This window comes from Clupea harengus, chromosome 1, assembly GCF_900700415.2.
Source record: "Clupea harengus chromosome 1, Ch_v2.0.2, whole genome shotgun sequence".
NCBI lineage: Eukaryota > Metazoa > Chordata > Actinopteri > Clupeiformes > Clupeidae > Clupea > Clupea harengus.
Window position 1 is genome coordinate 27,658,785 of NC_045152.1, and position 17,516 is coordinate 27,676,300.

General features: G+C 43.6%; 2 protein-coding genes across 3 annotated transcripts in view; one reads left to right on the plus strand and one right to left on the minus strand.

Annotated features, from left to right (window-relative positions):
* The window catches only part of LOC105910115 (mitochondrial import inner membrane translocase subunit tim16), a 91,518-nt gene that overhangs the window by 53,172 nt on the left and 20,830 nt on the right, over positions 1-17,516 (plus strand). The gene's annotated exons all lie outside the window — the stretch shown is intronic.
* Positions 3,185-16,050, minus strand: vasnb (vasorin b). The gene is made up of 2 exons (XM_031574449.2): positions 15,582-16,050; positions 3,185-6,012 (listed from the first exon to the last, which is right to left on the minus strand). The coding sequence occupies exon 2, from the start codon at positions 5,993-5,995 to the stop codon at positions 3,902-3,904; it is 2,094 nt and encodes a 697-aa protein (XP_031430309.1). The 5' UTR covers positions 5,996-6,012; positions 15,582-16,050; the 3' UTR covers positions 3,185-3,901.

Here is a 17,516-nt window from a genome sequence, read left to right on the forward strand (position 1 = left end):
GCGAAGAGAGGACGATGAGAAGGGAGTGAACAAGAAAGAAGAGACGTATACGTTAGCCAGTGAGTATGCAAACAGAAATACATGTTCTATACTTCTGTACTACTCAGAATACCATGTTAGTGTGTGTAATGATGGGTGTAATTGCAAGTCTGTAAGCTAGGTGTAAATGCAGTGTGTGAGGAGTTGCAGGAGGACATGTTTGTAGGCTCCTCCATCTCCTCACAACAGAATCAATAGCTGGAGGTGAAGACAGAGAGATGGACAAGAGATGGTCATTCTGTTTTAGGTACTACAAAACTTTGGTCCTGCCAGAGGGTCAAAAAAAGAACAGGTTGCCCATGGCACACTGGTGTGGAGAATAAACTTTAATAAAAGAGTAAGAAAGAAAAGAGTCTGGAGGCACTGAAAATAAACATGGCAGAGAAAATATTTATTCAGCAGTAATTTCATTGGGAATGTTTTGATAATTTGAGAGTATATGATTCTGTGTGTGTGTGTGTGTGTGTGTGTGTGTGTGTGTGTGTGTGTGTGTGTGTGTGTGTGTGTGTGTGTGTGTGTGTGTGTGTGTGTGTGTGTGTGTGTGTGTGTGTGTGTGTGTAAAAAGAGGGGGGGGCAAGAAGGCAGGCCTGGTGGTTACAGTAGGCTCTTTGAGGCAGCATTGGTTTGGAACAATGCCAGGCACCAGGTCTGCTGCAGCCACTGAAGACAGAGGCCTCCTTGTAGTTACAAGTACACACACGTGCTCACACACACTGTATTTTAAATACATGTGCGCACACATACACATACACACACACACACTGGAAACCTAATCATCATTTACTCAATCCATCTCTGAAAAGACAAAGACAGAAATGGAGGAAAGGTTTAATTTCTCTCTTGTGCTTTCAGCATGACACTAAGAAAAACAGAACTCTAAACGGATTAGGATTCAAGTGAACAGCAGTTTCACAAATGTCCCTGTGGCCCAGGAAGTGTGGCTTATTTCCACAACATATAAGTTGAGCCAGTTGTAAAAGGTGCGAGTGATTATAGTAAACCACATGCCCACAGAATTCACCACGGAATTCACCACGGAATTCACCAAGAAATAGTGCCAGTTTTGTCCTTCGGCAAACCTCACTAGGAACAACATTCTTAACTATTGACTCTAATGTGAGAAAAGGTTTGACATACATTTACTACGAGTATATGGCCAGACGAAATGGTTGGTGATGAAGTTATTTTAATTGAGAACATTTTAATGGTGCTTTTGCAACCTTAAGCATCTGACCAGTGGGGGCTTTCATGCTGTGAATTGAGTCTCAAATCCCGCCCCAAGGTCTTTGCACTTTGCGTGTGTCCAAACCCCTGCCTTCACCTATAAAACATGTGGGTGGTCAGCTGCAGCATTAAGTGTTACTATGGAGTCAGTGAGCGTGTGAGGTACACATGGCCTAATTAGATAACAGTTTTGTGTTTTCTAAGTGTGTTCATGTAGCCCGAAGCATCCCCCATTAATCACAAATCCAATAACCTTCCCTCATATTCTTCCCCCAAACAACTCTCATAAAAAGTAATTATGGGAGTCAATGCTCACCTTGCTTACTTTTTGTCCTGTCCTAGTGCACACACGCAAACCAAACAGATGTTTACCAGGAACTCAGTTTGGGAGTATATATGGTTTTATGGGTGTGTTTGTGTGTATAAGAGAGAGAAACAAGTCAAAAAGTCTTGTATTGTTTTTTTATTGTACTTTTCTTTGCTGTTTATTTCATAATACCATCATTTTACAATTATTAACACTTTATCCAAAAGTACATAAGACATGAGACGGTCTCCCAACAAACAGGGAAATTAAAATCCTACTGAAAATATTCCAGAATATTCTCAATACTTCCTTCTTCTTTTGAGTCTCAGAGTTCCAGTTACCATTGCTCCCATTGTATCTGGTGGTGGAGGGCAGGGTACATGTACAACCGACCGGAGGTGGTGTTCTAATACGCCCGTGTGCATATGTATGAGTGTGCATATTATAAGAGAATGAGCTCATGCACTTGGTGCTGTACTCATCACAAGTGTGTGTGTTAGAGAGAGAGAGAGAGACAGACAAACAGACAGACAGACAGACAGACACATAGCCGCTGCTGTAATACTCCTCACAGAGGTCAATCCAGTACCCTCACATCAGGAATCTTTGCTAAGAGCCAAATATCATCATATTGGGTTTTTATTTTTCCTGACATGAATAGAAGACACCAATACAGTGTTAAGGGTCACAGTCTACTACTATACAGTCAGTTAGTCATTCAAACATCTTAAGTGTGTTGCTGTTGACCAATATCCTCCACTACTCTGTGTCTGTTTTGCCAGTCTTACATTTGTGTCCATTGAATAAGAGTAACAGAGTCTACTTCTTGTCTGGACATGAGACACAACAAGCAGTGATCTTATCTTTCCGTTCCAGCCGGTCTCAGATCAGTATCTCCCACTCCCACTCTTTCTGTGGACCTCTCATCTGATTGACCTCAACACTGCATAACAGCTCAGCTGCATAATCAGACCAATCATAAATACCAAGGGAACACAGCACCTGGAATAGTTTTGAGAGCACTTCAGAGCATTGTCCCCCACACTCTTGGTGACACTGTTCCGAGATCAGTACTCCAGTTGTTTATTTCAGAATCTGTTCCTATCATATCACTTCGTTGGCAAGGAGTGAGCCGGATCTCATGGGCAAAAAGACAGTTAATGGACAATTGACATAAACTGTACATAAAGCTCTGGCTGGATAAAGGTGGGGACGTTTCTATTTCTGTTTTTTTACACGCTGCCTTGTATAGCTGTCAAGAATAGTGTCAGTTTGGATGAAGACAAAGATTTGAGGGTTTTCAGTCAATTTCTACGCTTTGTGCCTTCTGTAATCTTGGTGGTTATCTGGCCATCTGAGTGGGGGTAAGGAGGGGTGGGTTCTTGAAGACCAGGGAAGGAGAAAGTATTTATGTTTTAGCCTCACAGCTTCTTAAAAGAGTTTCTGCCATTTATAACGCTAGATCCCTTGATTGACTTGGTGGTACAAGTCTAGTTTTTAATCTTCAAAGAATTTAATCTGCTGTTTTGTCTGCGAAATCACATGGGGTCCGGGTGAGAGGGGCTGGTAACAGTCACTTATCTTGATACAAAAAAAAAAAACATATACAAAAATGTACAAAAAAAAACATTTGACTTCATATAGCCTTTGAGCCAGACACAGCCTTCAAAAGCATCTGCCGTCATGGCTGTGGAAGAATCCTCGTCTTTGTTACTTTGAGACTTAGTTCAGATGTTGTTCACAGCAAGTAGCACAGCTCCAGACTGGAGCAACACTAGGGTGCAACATGCACTGCTACGTAGTTAAACACTGCCTACCTCATAGTTTCAGTCAGCTGTGAGGGCAGGGATCAACCAAGACCAAAAACCTCCATGACATAAACACCACTCACAGGCACTTACCAGTGCGGGGACTCAGGGGTTTATCAGCGCCACACAAGAAACGCGGCTTCCCTCTGATCCCCAAGGGCACTTGGACTTTTTACCTAGCTTCACTTGTTGAAGTGTGAAATTGCGACCCGTGCAATAGAGCTGAAGCCAGTGCGAGACATCTCTCTTTCCAAACAGAGTGCCAGTCCAGCAGCGCATTCACAGAAACAAACCCCAGAGGAGGTGTAACAGGAACTTGAGGGAACAAATGTTCCCATTTGTAATTAGCCTCCATATCTTCACTGTATTGCACAGGAAAAGGTCTAAATGTTTATATTTTTTTCTTATATGTTATTCCTCTTTGTATGGTTGTTTATGAGCGTGGCTAGCTGGTCCCTGAATGGATGCTGTCCTCGCCCAGGTAGAGGTGTGGCCATCAGCAGAGCCTGAGTTTTGCAAAGGGTCAGAAGTATGAGGGCTTCAGAGAGGCCATATTGTTGGTAGCGCAGTGTTCCTGCATAAGGGGAATCTCATACTCGAGACCCCCATTCAGTCCCAGTACAACGGATGGGGATAAGTCTGGTTCACCCGGTTTTTGCGGTAGTGCCCCATTCTCCACACCCCCGTTTACTCCCTCCAGCTCTAGCTGGGCTGGGTCACAGTCCAGATCTAGGTGGCCCTTGGCCCGCTTCTGGCGAAGGTAGCAAGCCACACCCACAGCCACAGCAATCAGAACCAGCAGTAGCAGGATGGCCAGGGCTGGCACTAGCATGGTGCTGAGGTGAGGCTCTTCCACCCGGGCTCCAGTGGTGGAAGCCACCTGGCTTGGTGTGTGAGCCTCTACACATGTGCTGTCTCCGGCAGAGGTCTCCCCTAGTGGGCTGGCACATACAGTGTAGGTGGAGTTGGGACGCAGGCCACGCAGGGTATATTCTGGGTAGGTGGCTGGCACGTTCAGGTGCATAGGTCGGCGGTCAGGGCCGGACAGGTTGCGGTATGTGAGTCGTATGCCACGAATGTAGGGCCGCGCCTCAATGTAACGGTGTAGGTCCAACAGGATAGAGGTGCTCGTAACCAGGCGCGGGCTGATGTCTGGGGAGGCTGCTGGGATGACGGTTGCTTCAGGAGTGATGTCATTGTCATCAGCCTCCTCTGCATTGTTGTCAGGATGGGATGCATCGTCGATGTTCTCACAGTAGGCCCCAGACGTGTGGGTGGGACAGGTGCACTCCAGGTGACCCTGCTGATCTAGAAGGCAGATGCCTCCATTCAGACAGATGTTCGAGGGGCAGAGGAGGAATTTCTGGTTGGTGTTTGGGTCATCAGTGGGAGAAGGAGGTGCTGGAGGTGGGGGCTCTTTGCTGTCACTGTCAGCAGAGGGAGTTTTACTGGGTTTAGGGGGCGCTGGTCTAGGAATGGCTTGTGTGGTGCTAGGAAGAGTGGTGGGGACTACAGGTTGGATGGTGGTCTTCACTGTGCTAGGAGTTAGGGTTGTGGTAGTAGGGCAGCCAAAGTCCCTGTGCTCCAGTCTCTCCAGCACCTTCCCTGCGTTGAGTGGTGGAAAGTGGCACCTTGTCTCTTCTGTCCTTCCCAGGGTGACCTGCTGGCTTCGCAGCCAACCAGGGAACCAGGCCAGTGTGCAAAGGCAGTTGAAGGGGTTCTCAGCCACAGTTAGCCGCCTCAGGTTGGGGAAAAGGTGCTGGAAGCCATCAGGGAACCCCTGCAGGCTGAGGCTACTAATGTCCAACTCTTGCAGCTCCCCCAGCTGTTCAAAGTCCTCCAGGCGTAAGGGGCCCATAGGGTTCCAAGCCAGACTTAGCCGAATCAAACCCGCAGCCTCTCGCAGCACCGGAGGGAATGTGCTCAGATGGTTACTGGAGATGTCAAGCTCATGGAGGTTGGACAGGCCACCCAGCAGGTCTTCATCCAGCTTTGTTAACCCCAGACCAGCCAACTTCAGGCATTCTAGGTTGGGAGTCTGGAGGTCAACTGGCCCCAAGGCAGGGAGGCTATTGAAGCGCAGGTCCAGCAGCAGCAGGCTAGGCATCTTTAGGGCAGGCAGTGACGTCAGCTGGTTCCCCTGCAGTTTAAGCTCAAGAAGATGCTCCAAGTCATCAAAGGCCTGGGGATGAATTGTTTGGATTAGGTTGCTGTAAAGGTACAGCCTTTCTAAGAGGTCCAGCCCAGCAAAACTCTCCTGAGAAATGTGCGTGATCTGGTTGGCAGACAGGTCCAGGTTGCGTAGCGAGGCCAATGGACCGAAGACCCTGTCGGGCAGCTCTGAGAGCTTGTTCTGGCTCATATCCAGCATCTCCAAATGACCCAGTGTGGTGAAGTCATCCTGTTTCAAAGTCTCGATGCCATTCTGGAATACGTAAAGGTTCTTAGTGAGTGCAGGTACTCCAGAGGGCATGGCTGGGGCACGACGCTGGAAACAGAAGATGGAATCAGGGGTTGGGCAGGAGCAGTCTTTGGGGCAGTCTGCAGATAGTGGTTCCACATAGGTGCAGGACAGAAGGAGAAGAGATGGCAGCACTAAGAGGGAGGGTGTCATCATGCTGCCCCCCACAGAACCTGGAGAGAGATAAAGGAGGGATGGTGTGAGGGACAGGAGGGAGGGCAGAGGGCACAGGAAGAGCAGAGCAGAGAAAAGGAGAGTGGATAGGTTAATGACCTGGACAAACTATAGCATGACAAACATCAGGTTTGCTGTTTTGAGTTATATTAAATGTTTTTTACATACAACAAAAGAGAGCATAAACACACACACTCAAGTGTAAATCCAGTCAATTAAATGTAATTGGCTCTTTACAAATACAAGTCTGTATACATTTACACAGGCTTTTGAATGTACTTTTTTGTCTTTATGTGGCTAGTTGCATAGTCAGCACAGGTTTGGGCTGAAAGTTCAAAGGCACCCTCTGTTTATGTGCAAACTCACACACACACACACACACACACACACACACACACACACACACACACACACACACACACACACACACACACAGACAGACACAGCTATGCTTGAATACTTAGCTCCACCAACCTAAGGCCTCTGCAAACTTTCCACTCGACATAGGAAAGAGGTGCCTTTGTTTGTGGGTGTGAGTCTGTGTTGATTGTGGGTGATTTGTGGGAATACATCAATTTTGTATTAAAATTCTTTGGACTTGATCAGAGATAAATAAATCTTGGTGTGACACAGACTTCTCTCTCTCTCTCTCTCTCTCTCTCTCTCTGTATCTCTATCTGTCTCTGCTGTCTGTAAATGAGCTTAGAAAAAATTCGAAATGCTTTTGTGACAGACACCTTTGATTACAAACACACTCTTTCACACAAACAAATACAAACACATATCCACATATAAAGGGGAGTTAGAGTATAAAAGGGGGAGGGGAAGAAATGAGATAATCATGCACAAAGCAGCTGGGCTATATCAAAGAGGTGTGTGTCATGTCAGCCTTATCATTGCAGTCAATGGCCTTGAGAGAAATACACACACACATATTTCTTTTTTTTTTTTTTTTTTTTTACTCCTTCTCTAATCACTACTTTGTCTGTTTTTTTTTTTTTTTTTTTTAACTAAATAGATCCATAGCAATTTGCCACATTTTATGGGTTCAATTTTCTTCTCTCACATACAAACACACAAACGCAAGCACACATCTTATCAGTCTGGACCTAAAACCCATCTGTAGATGATTACCCTCCAGCTTTGCAGTGTGCTGAGTGACTTAATGCCGTGGCCTTAACTCAAGTGCATCTATGTTAAACAGAGAGACAGAGAGAGTGAGAGAAAGCAGACTTGTCAGATGAATGTGATGAGCCCGTCGTTTGTTTAAAGCTCTGGGCTTAGGCTTCTCCTCAGGATTGTAATCTTCTCTCTCCTCTCCTCTCCTCTCCTCTCAGTCTTTTGTTTAAAAATTCTTAGGATTCATAGCAGTTCAATATTTTTTGTATGATTTTATGAGTCTTGCAATCGGTGCCACAGTCTTCACCCCAATAACACACTGGATGGGATAAGTCTCTCTTTGTTCTTCTGGTATATGGGCGGCTATTGTTCTGACATCTGCAGGCTGTGCAGCTCCAGTGTGTTATTAGAGAGAAGTATGCTGGTTAATGGAGCTTGGGAAGTGTTGACTGAAGCCAGGAGAAGGAGAATATTCTTAACTCCGTCAAAAACTCTGAATGTCAAAGAGAAAGGGTTATGTGAGAATGTATCTGGCCCTTGAAGAAATAAATATATTTGGTCATATTTGGTTATACTTTTTGCAGGTTAGGAGAGATTGGAGTGTGTATGTGTGTGTGTGTGTGGGGGGGGGTAATAATTTCGCTTATTGGGTATTTAAACATTTCCAGCCAATTATAAAACTCCAGAAGAACCAGTGTTACACAGATCTGCACATCACCTTATGTACGTATGACAAAGCCCAGCACAGGGAAACCAACCACAGCAGAAATATAGCTTGGCTCTATAAATAAAAGCATGCTATTTAATAAAGCATTACATAGGCACTGTGTAGCTAATGCTAGTGATCCCCAGCAGCTCCACAAAAACATCGAGCAGAAATTAAATTATGTTAGATAAGTCTGAAAGGTGGACACACAGCTGGACCATGTTACCCACAATGTTGTGAGGTCATCCATAAGCTACTGCACTGGCACACAAGCGTGTTTACACACCCACCCACCCACACCCACACCCACACCCACACACACACACACACACACACACACACACACACACACACACACACAGACAGAGTAAACAACTCGGCATTTGGCTGTATCACAGAATCTGTTTTAATAATATGTAATGTATTGTATGATATAATAGAATGTGATAAACATGGAATCAAGGCTTAACATTACATTTTTTAAATGGTACCCAAATTTGCCAACCAGGCTCTGATTAATAAAAAAAGCTACAAATAAAAACCCCTAGTGTATTTCTAGTGTATAGACTGCTGTGATGTCTTATGTTTGGCATTTTGGTACAACACAACAACATGTCCTAAACTCACACCTTCTCAAGTAGACACTGGCCTAGTCTAGTCACACACACACACACACACACACACACACACACACACACACACACAGACACACACACACACACACACACACACACACAAACGCATACCGAGTAAGAAGCACCTCGATCCTACAGTATCACATCCTGCAGTAGTCCCTCTCACATACAGTTGCGCCATAGCAGTGGAGGAATGAATCTGTTGTTCCCTGCAGCACAATGAAACTTGAAACGCCTGGAGTGTGTCTGAGCAACACGCGCGCCTCGTGCCTTCAGCACGCACACACACACACTCCTACTGCACTTTCTTCCCTGAAGTGTGTATTATTGTAGTAATGGAAAGGGAAAACCGTGAAAAAGAGTGCAAATCATTGAGCAAGGGAAAGTTTTCTCTGAATTGAACGAGAGCGACTGGTGGTAAGCAGCCTGTAGCTGAAAGCTGCGATGACCTGTGTGGGTCATAAATGTGTCATGTTAAAAAGGTCTTAGGAGTAGGTCTGCTGATCTAGAAATCCCTTCGACCTTTCCACACACTTTCCCCAACATGCTAACTCTGCAAGGTCACAGTATTCACTGGGTAAGGTTTGGTATAAAAGTGGCGCTTGTTGTCTTTCCCCCACGTCGAGTTTACCCAATAAGCATCAACCATTACGGCAAGCGCCACACAGCAGTTTCAGGGCCAGTCATGAGTGCCTATCGCGGAATAGGCATTTATTTCACCCCCCGAAAAGTCCCTGAAAGAGGTCCAACAGGAGCGCCCCCCCCCCCCCCCCCCCCCCCCTCCTCTTAAAAAAAAACAAAACAAACAACCAGCGCGTGGAAAAGCGCCTCTCATCTGTGGACTGTGTTCCTTAAGATGTTTCAGTATGGCCATGCAGAGACCACAGGTTGAGGCTTCATACACAGACTCTCAAACACAAAGACAAAGTTCAAACACACACAGATAATGCCAGTCTTAAGAGTCAGGCATAAGCATGCAAACAGGTGGCATGGTTGAGGTTGTTAAAGCTTCAAAGAATGACAAGATTTCAACAACCACGCGACAGGAAACACACGACACGCCTTCATTTAATCCCTCTGAGTTAAGTTTCTGTTTGAGCCCATTCTTTTCTCTCTCTCTCTCTCTCTCTCTCTCCTTCCTTGTGTTTCAAGGCACCCATTCACTTTACCCACCAATGGTAAAATGACTCTCACATCTTGTACATATACACAGTGTCACTCAAAAACACCTAGACTTTGGGTTGGGGAGTCAGGACACCTAGAGACTCTCTTTTCCTTTTTCTCTTCTTTCTATCATTCCATCCTTCCTACATCACCTGTTCTCAGCATCACTTCTATTGTGTAATACAAAAAAATCCAATGCTCAACTAGGTAATAGGTGTGGGGAGTGCAGGACAGAAACATCTATGATGCACAACAAGTGAACACTAAAAAAGAGGGAGAGAAAGAAGTATTTGTATCGGTTGTGTATGTGTGTGTGTGTGTGTGTGGGGGGGGGGGGGTGTTTGTTCCTGCCTGTCTGTAGTACAAGAGGTGGTGGGTTGTGAAAAGTATGTCTTCATTCTCTCCCTCATACACACACACACACTCCTCCAGTCTGATTACTTAGAGGAGAGCTGGTTGTTCTGGTTTAGTTTGGTCCTTGTGTAATTCTGAGGCCAAATGTGTTTTTGTGTGTGCGCGTGTCTGTGTGTGTTTCTGCATTTAAGGGTGTCAGAGCATGGCATACCATTTGTACACAAGGTAGATGAACTCGTGTATGCTGTTATAAAAATGGAAGAAGGGAAAGGAGAGAGGGAAGACAGAGACTAGTAGAAAGAGATTGGAATAAAATCGAGAGATTCAGATTTATGACTCTAAGCTCCTGGCAGAGAGTGATTTATTTGTTGCTTTTGAATTCCTAAAAGGCCAGAAATGTGACAGACAGACAGACAGAGAGAGAGAGAGAGAGAGAGAAACGTTAAACATTTTTTGTTTGTGTTAATGTTGTGAAGGGGGGTATAGAAGTGTGTGGAATACAGGATAAGATCCCTGTAAGTGGAAGATATGAGGTTGAAGGTGCGGACATGTAGAGTTGTGTGTTCCTCTGTATGAACATTTGCGATTTCTGTACATTAAAATGTTAACTGTTTTACTGCAGATAGAGTGACAGGCTTAGCAAGGTATGAAAAAGTGCACACACTGTACGCTGTATGCTTTATGATTCATACACACACACACACACACACACACACACACACATACACAGAGAGAGCGATATTTGCGCACACACAAAAGTGTTTAATCATGTCCAACCCTCAAAAAGGATTGTGTGAAAATGTTAGAGAACGTTTGTGTCCAAACATTTGCGAATCGGCATCTGTTTGGTTTCAGGGGTTACGCAAGCACAGGACACGTCAAATGCCTTTCCATTGTGTGCAGTGTATGCATCTGTCAGGTTTTAGAAGGCTTTAGAAATATAAATATATAAATAAACATTTTAGCTAGTTGTCATGACATTGGGTATATATTGGGCTTATTCATATATAACTAGAGTTCAACAACACAATATCTCTCTCTCTCTCTCTCTCTCTCGCTCTCTCTCGCTCGCTCGCTCTTTGTATGTGTGTGTGTTTATGTGTTGTAGACACACAGAGGAGTTCATCAGCGCATTCCATATCTGGACCTGTGGTATGCTTTGCATGCATACACAAACACATGCGCACGCACATACACAAACACACACACACACAGTAGAGGTTAAGTGACTGAAACACTATTAAGATATTTGTGGTAAGATTTGAGGAAGTAGTTAATATTTATCAGATTATTTGTTCTGTTCATTAGTCATTAATAGAGTCTGCGGAAGGATATGACCTTGTTAAATTCAGGGTAGGGGTAGAGCATAGATACCAGTGTGTTCATGGGCAGGTCTGTGTGTGTGTGTGTGTGTGTGTGTGTGTGTGTGTGTGTGTGTGTGTGTGTGTGTGTGTGTGTGTGTGTGTGTGTGTGTGAGAGAGAGTGTGAGTGAGTGAGTGAGTGAGTGAGTGTGTATGAATACCTGTGTGTCTGTGTGTGTCTCTGCACATGTTTGGGAGTATGTGAAAGCGTGTACATTTGTTTAATGCCGCCCGGCGCCCTCTTTGGTTCAAGGCTCATTTCCTAATTACAGCTCAGGCAGGAGGTAATTACAACCTTACATTAAAAGTCCCTTTTCTTTTTTTACTGTTGGGCTGAAATGCACCAATTTGTGGTGGCTCTCTGGGATGTGCTCCCTCCCTCCCTCCCTCCATCCATCCCGTACTCTGTTTTTTTTTTCTCTCTCTGTCTCCTCGTCTTCCCTCGCAAAACTTTGGAGTGATCATTTGGTAGACAGCAGCATTTGTATGTTATTTGTCATTTTCAGACTGCAGGTATAAAGTGGACTCGATTTTTTTTTTCATAACATGTGAGACAGTCACATTGAATATTATTGTTTTTATTCATTTGTTCATATGTGGTACTGGAATATGATACATAAATGATTCCGGCTAAGAGACCTCAGGCCTCAGACTTTCACATCACTAAACCAAGACAAACATTGTTTTCCAAGCTGTAAATATAAATATGGAGGACATCAGTTATGGTTCTGCCTATATTCCTCCAGTGCCCACTCTGCATTATTAACCTTGAATTGGCCCTAATCACACTTGTCTTCCCATTTTGTTTGTTTACATCTGGGTTGGCTTGCTTGGCCTTGCTCTTTTGAGCACACAGGTCAGTTCAAGATTGTGCTGTTAAAGGGGGAGTCAGCAAGGCTGGTGAAAAGATTGTTGATGTTTGAACTCAACAGCCACAAAGACAAATACACCCCTCCCTCCAGTGCTCCTTCAGAAGTCCCCCCTCCCCCCAAAAAATAAAAAAATAATGGACGTGCATTGCCAAAGCAAGGTCACTGGCTGACCAAAAGAGAAATATGGCTGAATCCAGAGCATCAGCTGAGGGCCAACGCTTGACACGGGCGGTAGAAATGGTCAAACTTCCAGCCTCATACGCCAATGAAGTGGATGTCTCTTTCTAATAGTTGAAGCAAAACAAACATTATAATATAAAACTCTATAGATTATTTTTTACTTAACTACAGTGACTAAAGGGGACTGTAGGTTTGCATCAGATAAGATAACAAGGAAGGTAACGTTACCTAGCATAGCATTTCAAATTAGGCATCAATCCAAATAACCCCACTGCGCTAGAAAACTTGTGTTTTTAGGTCTTCATTGCTATAAAACCCCTTCACAACATTGTACAGTTGCTGCTGCGAGGCTAACTGTAAGTGTATTTAATATTTATCTAGTTTGAAATAGTTCTTCTAAACACATTGTGTGTTCTCATGGTCCAGTTGGTTTGGAGATGGTTTGGTTTGGTTTGGAGATGGTTTGGTTTGGAGATGAGCTGCTTGCCTCACTGCTGCCTCAGCATGCCTAAGCGCTGCCCACAAGACAAGCACTGATGTGGCATTTCAACACCTGGAGAGAGACCTCAGGTCAGGTGGGTTTGGGCTGTGCTCTGCCCGGTTGCCTCCGCAGGGTTCACAGATGCTATGGACACACACACACACACATCTAGGGAGAGTACGCCACATTCACTCGAGAGAGCAGCAGCAGCAGGCGAATAGAGGGACAGATGAGAAAGATGGGAAATTTGCACTAGCTCTATCCTTTTAAAAGAGAATATTACAGAGAAGCATTCAGCCCTTCTTAGTCCAGTTCATGCTCCCCCTCTTTCCTGCTCTCCATACTCCGGTGCAGTCCATTTGTAATGATGAAGGCTATGTGTGCAGTCACTTAACAAACATGCACGCTACATAGACTAATAGAAGGATGATATCTGAAAGGAAATATTGGAATGCTGATTTGAAACCACTCGCTTAAACGTGCGTGCACACGCACACACACACACACACAAACTCACACACAAACTGAAGCACACTTCATTACACTGTCCAGAAAGACATGCAATCCCTAACACTGACAGAAAATACAGTGCATGCTTGCTTCACCAACAGAGCTTTTCAGTTGCTTGAAATGTGTTTACAAAAGTGGTGTGTCCAAGGGTGTTTGAATATCTGTGTGATTTCATCGTATTCTTCCGTCTAACACACCACTGGTCTTAACCAGCGTTGTCCTTATACCTGAGAGAGCACCAGGAGAGAAACTCATACACTGCATATACAATCTCCAGTTGTCCCACCACTCTTAATTTCTCAATGTCTTGATGTTACGTTTCCCCTCTGTGTGTGCGCTGTCAACTCTTGTTCCAGTGACCTCAGCACTCAGTAAAGGCTTCGGATATTTTCTAATCTGATTTCCATCAGATGGAAATCTCCTATTCAACTCACTCTCTGATACTCTTGCACCTTATTCCTTCTCTATGATACTTTGAAAGATGAAAGATGTACGCCCACACGACTTGTAGCCTTGTCTATGTTCATGTTGCGGTTCAAATAACAATGATTTTAATCATTTTGAGTAAATGAAAATTTGCAAGATCTCTGGTTGAAAGCACAATTTAGCAGATTTTCTCTGAAATGCCAGACAGTGAAACAGATCTGTGATGTTCCTGTAATAATAACCGCGCTTTGAAATGACAGTAGTCTAATAGTAACAGCAATGACTCACAACGCACCTCTGAACAGTGAAATCTTTCTTATCCCTTCTAGTTGACTTCATAACTTGTGTTGTTTTTACAGAGATTGGGGGAATAAAGCCTGCTGTTCAGAATTTACACCAGAAAACGCAAATTGCATTTTTTTATTTTTTTTTATTTTTCACAACACAGTAAAAAGATTTAGAGCTCTTTTAGCTGTTTTCTTGGTAAAAACTAAAAAAAAAGATAAGATCACAGAAGTCACAGATAATTGAAGAGCGGCAATTCACTCAAAGTGACACAGTGCTCAACAAGAAGAGAACAAAAACATCACACTATATTAAAGCCATTTAAACGAAAGGAAAAATCCTAGCTTGGACTTAATGTAAGCGGGCAGCGGGTTGCAAGCTTAATATTTTCCCTTTGTTTAATGACTTCTGATAGACAATGAATAGTTAAAATCTGCTACTAGGTTAGATTAAGGTACTTTGTGAATTTGTTGAAACGAAAATCATAAATGGAATAGTGGATCTGATCTGCAAGTAACCATTCTAAGAGACAAAAATAATTGTGACATATGCACAGAAAAACATCGGAAATTGCCGATAGAGGGGGAGGATCAAATAATTTCCAGCCGCCGTGACCGCATGCCTATCTGTGCACTTTGGTATGGGGTGAACTCGTCTGATGTGGGCTGTTCTCCAGCACACACCAAAAACAGAACAGCTACGTGACTAGGTGGCCCTGGATGAGAGGCCAGGTCAACCTCGCTCACTGCGAGTGCACAAACCCTCCCAACGTAGGGGTTTCTTACTAGCCTAAATCTGCCCTAGATCTTATTCAGGTACCACGTATACTTGTATTTCCTTTGCCTACGTTTAGTTGGCCTGGACTTTGTCACAGTTAATCGTAAAGAGAGCAATGATTGCATCTGTCCTGATGCGGTGCGCTCAACTCTTTAATGAACTTGCCTCTTTATTTTCGGCGACTGTCTGCTGGTCTAGCACTTGCCACACGCGCCGTGCAGTGCCAAATCCTTACGCGCGGTTGCGCACGCAGGGCACCTTATACCAGACATTCTGCCTATTTAAACAATCACCTATTCACATTTCTCAAACTAATTCTAACCAAGCATTTTTTAGTCAGCGTGATCGGTAATTGCAATTGATTTGTTGCGAATATGAGGAATGTATGTGTTTTTTCTTCTCATAGTCGTTGGCTAGGATAACAACTATTATAGGATAGCCTTCATGTGGTAGATATCGATTAAATCGACGTAAGAGTTATTAGTGAAGAGTGAAGGCCTGTTTCCAGTTAAACCTTTAACTATTGTTCTATATACTGAAAACTCGTGTAATCAGAAGACACCAATGTGTTTCGGCCAGTTGAGCAAGTTTCAGATGAAAAACGGCAATACAACTATGCTGTTGACACAAGCGGACAAAACTAGCCGATTGAGTAGGCTACTTTTGGCAGTTCAGTAGGGGAAAACACTCTCACTCACCGGCTGAAACCCTGTAGTGCCCCTCCGGAGGCTTTAGTGCTTTCTGAGAGCTGACTTCTGTTTTCTTTTTTTATCCACGTAGTCGACGAAGAAAGTTAATCGCGGTCCTTGACAAGTGGTAGTGAAGCCATTACAAATTGTAGGTTATTCTTTACCATTGTTTGCTAAACAGCATCCGATCATGTGTGAGGTGTGGCAGTAGCAAACACCTTCGGTCCGATGAGGTTTAAAATTGATGTTTTGACCCTCCGTCCTGGTGCCGAGTCTGCATCGCGCTTTTGAGGATAGGAATGGGAGGAGCAAGGTTCCAAGCGAATTGAAATAGGCTGCCTTGGTTATCCGGTGACTGGCTGGTGTTGTTCTTTCGGGAAGGTGGAGTCCAGGCGCAATTTCGTTCTGATTCTGTAGCATTTCAGCTTACTCAACCGGTTAACAGGAAAATGTATCCATAGTGTATGTAGACCTGTCACAACCTGTGAAAATGAGTCTACATGCCAGCCCTGTAAACCTGCCTGAATAAAAAATGGTGACAAGGAAATTGACGGTATGTGACATTAAAATGAAGCGAAATAACCCAGGATACCGGTTTACTTATATATGTGCATTAATTAACTGTACCATATTTTTTTTAAGTCTGTTTCTGTAAACTAGCTAGACTATTCCATAATTTGATGTAGATAGCACACATTTGAATGGCTATTTAGCCTAAGTATTGTTTCTTGACTAAACAAGAAATTGGGCCACATGTATCAATGGTGCGGAGCATATGCACTAAAATCATGCCAAGCACTTTTCTACACATAAAACGGTATTTATGAAAATATCCTCTGCACTTGGTCTGAAGTAGAGGTCTGCGCAGAATGGATTTTTCAGTTTAGATCAGCATAGAACCGGTCCTGCTCCCGCCCGCTCCCGTAAAACTATGTAGTATTTTGTCCCGCTCCCCTCGCAATATCCCGCAGGTGGACGTTTACACGAGATGGATTTTTCAGTCCCACTCCTGCCTGCTCCAATCAAAAGGTGCTATGCCTCAAACAAACAGCTATCTTAAGCCTGTTTATGTAAAACATTTGTTATTTCTTGCTGCTCTCCTGCAAACACGAATAACATTGTGTGGTTTTAAGAACAGAAAATTAGTCTACTTTTATTTTATTTTATACATACTTTTTTATTTTATACATACATGTTTACTATATCTAACTGTAGCCTACGGATGCCTACATGCTAATCCGACGAATTTAAGGTGTCTCGACCCATACAAAGGTAACTGCAGGAGTGGACGCGTTCATAATTTTACACTGATTTCACTCACATTCAGATTTATGAAGAGAATGGCAGTACGTTGAACTTGTCCGTACATTGTTTGATAACTGACGAAAAACGTCCATACACAAATTATAGGATTGTGCATACACAGGGTCCTGGGCAAATTGTAGGTAAAGGTTGATACATTTGGCCCACTTAGATTTTTTTAAACACATGTCAACCATCATAATCAATTTTAAAACCTTTAATACGGAGCCAGGTAATATTTAGCTACAGCTGAGGCAGGATACCTTAGCAGGCCCAGAGTGTCCAATTTGTTGTTTAGCCATGAGATTTTTCAGCAGCTGTATATTCATGATGAAGTCACCATTGTTTTCACATAGGTAAAGGCTTGTCATTGTTTGTACTAGGAGAAGGAATATCTGCTAGTTAGAGGCTCCATCAATTCCCCACCTGTGCCATCACCATTAGTATACCCAGAAATCTCCGTCTACTTGTATTTGTTGTGCCTTATTTAACTCTGTAGCTATATAAGAGATGTTTATCCTTTCACTCACTCTCATGAGTCAGTACATATCTGTAGTACATTATGCTAAATCCAGATAGTTTTGGAACAGAGGGAGTCTGATTGTTACTGAAGCAGTTATATGTGTCATATGCAAGTCATAT

What these genes read in the sequence shown, in the direction of transcription:
- vasnb (XM_031574449.2), bottom strand. Translation starts at nt 5,995, where the DNA reads ATGATGACACCCTCCCTCTTAGTGCTGCCATCTCTTCTCCTTCTGTCC.